The 3,525-nt window shown below is 41.2% G+C and overlaps 1 protein-coding gene across 1 annotated transcript in view; it reads left to right on the top strand.

Moving 5' to 3' along the window:
• HCN1 (hyperpolarization activated cyclic nucleotide-gated potassium channel 1) overlaps positions 1–3,525 on the top strand; it is a 188,322-nt gene that overhangs the window by 141,068 nt on the left and 43,729 nt on the right. Inside the window, exon 5 of the mRNA XM_009324653.1 lies at positions 2,188–2,334. Coding sequence (XP_009322928.1) covers positions 2,188–2,334 — 147 coding nt within the window. The remainder of the gene's footprint in view (positions 1–2,187; positions 2,335–3,525) is intronic.

Below are 3,525 nucleotides of genomic sequence, written 5' to 3'. Positions count from 1 at the left end.
CTGCCTGCTAGTTTTATTTTTTCTGTTTCCCTAAAATTCTCATGTGTAAGCATAAACCCCAGTAGAGAAAATAACTCGCTTATGTGAGAGAAAGCACCTATTCAAATAACAGCACTAATGAAAAGGAGCAGTGTAAATTGCTGGCAAAGCAAATTGCTTTTAGCATGAATGTTCTCTTCTTCAAGGTCATTCTGGCATAAAAGTCCATTGCAGCTCTCTTGCATTATACATCTCAGTGAACATATATTTTTTATTAGCAAGGATTACTCTTTATTAGCATTGCTCAAGCACATTTGTATGCAAATAAGATTGGGTAGAGGGGTGCAGTCCCTGTGCTAGGGAGCATAGTGAAGTCCTTTCCCCGTCCATGTGTGCTACGACACGACACATGTTACATATCCTTACACAAGGCCACAGCAATGGAGGGCTGGACACAGGCACGAAGGGGACATTGCACAGTGCAGCATCTTCTCCTTGGTTTTGCTGCAGAAAAGCTGGAGCACTGCACACCAGCTGGGACTGTGTGACCACCTTGGTGAGATACATAGAGCACTGGGAGATCTCATGTCCTTTCCCTCTAAGTAAATCTGTGCCTAGATTAGCTGTAACCGATTAGTAGGGTAATTTTAGAACTAATACTTTGTTTATGCTAGAGCGTGTCTGTCTTCTGGTGACCCAGAGCTCTGATTCAAATCCACAATGTATGGATAAATTTCTCCGTATCAGAACAGGAACCAATGACGAGCATGCAAATTTAAATCTCACTTCTAAAGGGTGAGGGTGAAGAATTCTTGCTTCAGAGGTGGAAAACAGCTGTACAGAGGTTAAATCAGACTTACATATTCATCATACATTGTTAAATAGTCCCATGCACAATTACTGTCCTCTTATTTGTGGAATGCATGTTGTACATGTGGCTTCATCTAATCTTTTGCCACTTTGCAGAGCAAAAGTCAATTTAAGTTCCAGAGGATGGAGCAGCCTTCAATTATACAAGTTAAAGGATATGTGCTGCAGTTCGTAAAGAGTGCATGTACATTATAAATTCATTTAATTGCTGTGCAGAGATGCTGACCCTAATTAAGACTTCACCGGCTTTTTCATTGAAAACAGTTAAAATTGCCTAATTAAGCATGAAAAAATGAAGAAAAAAATTAAATGAAGACTCTTTACATAAGTAAACCAAGTTTCTGCCAAGTTTTAATTCACCTATAAGTCTGGGAGGGTTTTTATCCTTCTGTGTCTCAGTGTCTTATCCTCTTCAACTGAGACAGGGTTGGGGGGTCTGAGGGGCAAAAGTCTTGGTCAAGCAGTACTTGTCCATTTGTGGTTTAGGCAACTCTCCATTTTGTGGGTCTCAGATGTATCATACCGTTAGCACAGTACAACTCCGAGCACATTAGTTCAGGACTTTCTTTTCTGAAACTTATGCTATCCAAAAAGACTTCTGAAGAAGGGAAGCAAACAAAGCAGAAGGCAGGACAGAGGACTAGTAGAAACAAGGAAACCAAATGCACAAGGTAAATGAAGTGGGGTCTTCTGAGACTCCTGGGTCCTGGCATCTCTCTCTTCCCCCACTTTCTGTTTCCTGATGCCATGCCTATTTTTCCAGTTCACTTCTCTCTTCTCTTCATTCCTCCTGAGGAATGCTTTCTACTTCATTATCTCCACAGGTTTTAACTTTGTTCTTCTGCCACTTCATAAGCATACACAACATTAATATGTTGCATATTAATACAGCATAGCCACTTCCTGAAATTTCACACCTTAAACTCTCTCCAAATGCAGCACTAGATATGTAGATGCACACTTTGTACAGTTTCCCTTTCTGCTGCATGGAATGAGCTAAAAATGGTGTTGGTGTATTTTCACGACTTATGTATAGCTGGAAATTTAGGGAACACATGACAAGCCTGAGGGTTTCGTTTCTAAAACTTACATATTAATGTGGATATTAGCATCGCCACTGAAGGCAGTTTCTGTAATTTATAGCTGTGCTGTCACGTGAGTAATACTAAATTAACTAATATTTGTGTGATGGTTCTCTGACATACAAATAAAATGTTGTATTTATAAAATATGTAAAAGTTAAGTGGATACATGAATGAATTTTCATTTTGTAGGTGTCTTTAGATAGTAAAAAAGTGTGTGTGGGGGTTCTGATTCTTCCTTTTGTTGTCCTGACAGTACAAACAAGTGGAACAGTACATGTCATTCCACAAGTTACCTGCTGAAATGCGCCAGAAGATCCATGATTACTATGAGCACCGCTACCAAGGCAAGATCTTTGATGAAGAAAACATTTTGAATGAGCTCAATGATCCCCTCAGAGAGGTAAGATTAAAGTATTTGAGTATTTTTTCATGGTATGGAAAACTTTCATGTCTTTGCTGTTTCTGTGTTGAAATGCTCTTTCTGATTCTATTCTGTAACATTTAATCTCATTTGACCTAGTCAATGAATGACCAGGAGAATGAATTTTATATTAGATCGACACAAAGAAATAAGCAGATTTACACTCTATACTGAACTAGTCTGTCAGAGTCACTGCCACACAAGGATGTCAAAGAGTAAAACCCCATCTGTAATTGTTGAGAGGAACTCATGGCTTTCTGCCAGTCTTTAAAATAGAGAGGGGCTGGTCTAGAATGGTCCTGGGTGACAGGTTTTTTCTGCTCTCCCTGCTTGCTAACCACACATCTGTGCAGATGAAACCACTGAAAGCCATCAGTGAAGGGAGAGCTGCTTTGTTTCACTCTGTGAAGTAGCATCCTTGATTAAGATGGTCTTTACCTGAGATGAGGAAGCTGGAATACGATATACAAGCCATTAAAAAATCTCTTCTGTTAAAACCCTAGTCTGTATTCCAGTTCTGGGGGCTATGTTATGTTATGTTATGTTATGTTATGTTATGTTATGTTTTGTTATGTGTGGAAGCAGTTGGAATTTTCTTTGGCAAGGTGCTTGTGTGGGAGGAAGGCAGCATTCATCTTGGTGTAACAGAGGTAGCTGCTTAATGGGAATATAAATGACTGTCTTCTGTTGTGTGGTGCTCATGCCTGATCTACTCAAGGATGTTTGTGTTATCAGTTGGCTGATACCCTCTACTGAAAGGAGGGAAAAAAAAACAGAGGAGAAGAATGAAGCTGAAAAATTCAGAGAGAAGACAGCATAAACAGGGAAAAGAAAAAAGAAACAAGAAAAGGGGAGAATGAAGGAGGAGCAGTCTAATATGTGATGAAAGCCTCGAAGTCACTGATGTGAAGGACTCCGGAGTGGAGGATCACGCCGGGGGACCCTTCCTAAAGCAGCAAAACCGTGGCAAAAACCACGAAGGCAAAAGCGCAGGGGGTGAGAGGGTGCCCCAGCCCACCCCTTCCCTGAGCCGGAGGAGGGAGCTCCTGATGAGCAGCAGCTCTGACTCTGTGGGTGGGGACAGGAGAGACGGCGGCAGTTTAAACCCCAGTGTACCCGCCATTTCAACGAAGCCACCCAGGTGAAGGGCTCTGGAGCGGAGAATCGCGC

The sequence above is a fragment of the Pygoscelis adeliae genome, unplaced genomic scaffold, assembly GCF_000699105.1.
Source record: "Pygoscelis adeliae isolate BGI_AS28 unplaced genomic scaffold, ASM69910v1 Scaffold320, whole genome shotgun sequence".
Classification (NCBI taxonomy): Eukaryota; Metazoa; Chordata; class Aves; order Sphenisciformes; family Spheniscidae; genus Pygoscelis; species Pygoscelis adeliae.
Note: the sequence above shows the minus strand (reverse complement) of the source record. Positions and strands in the feature narration are given on the sequence as shown.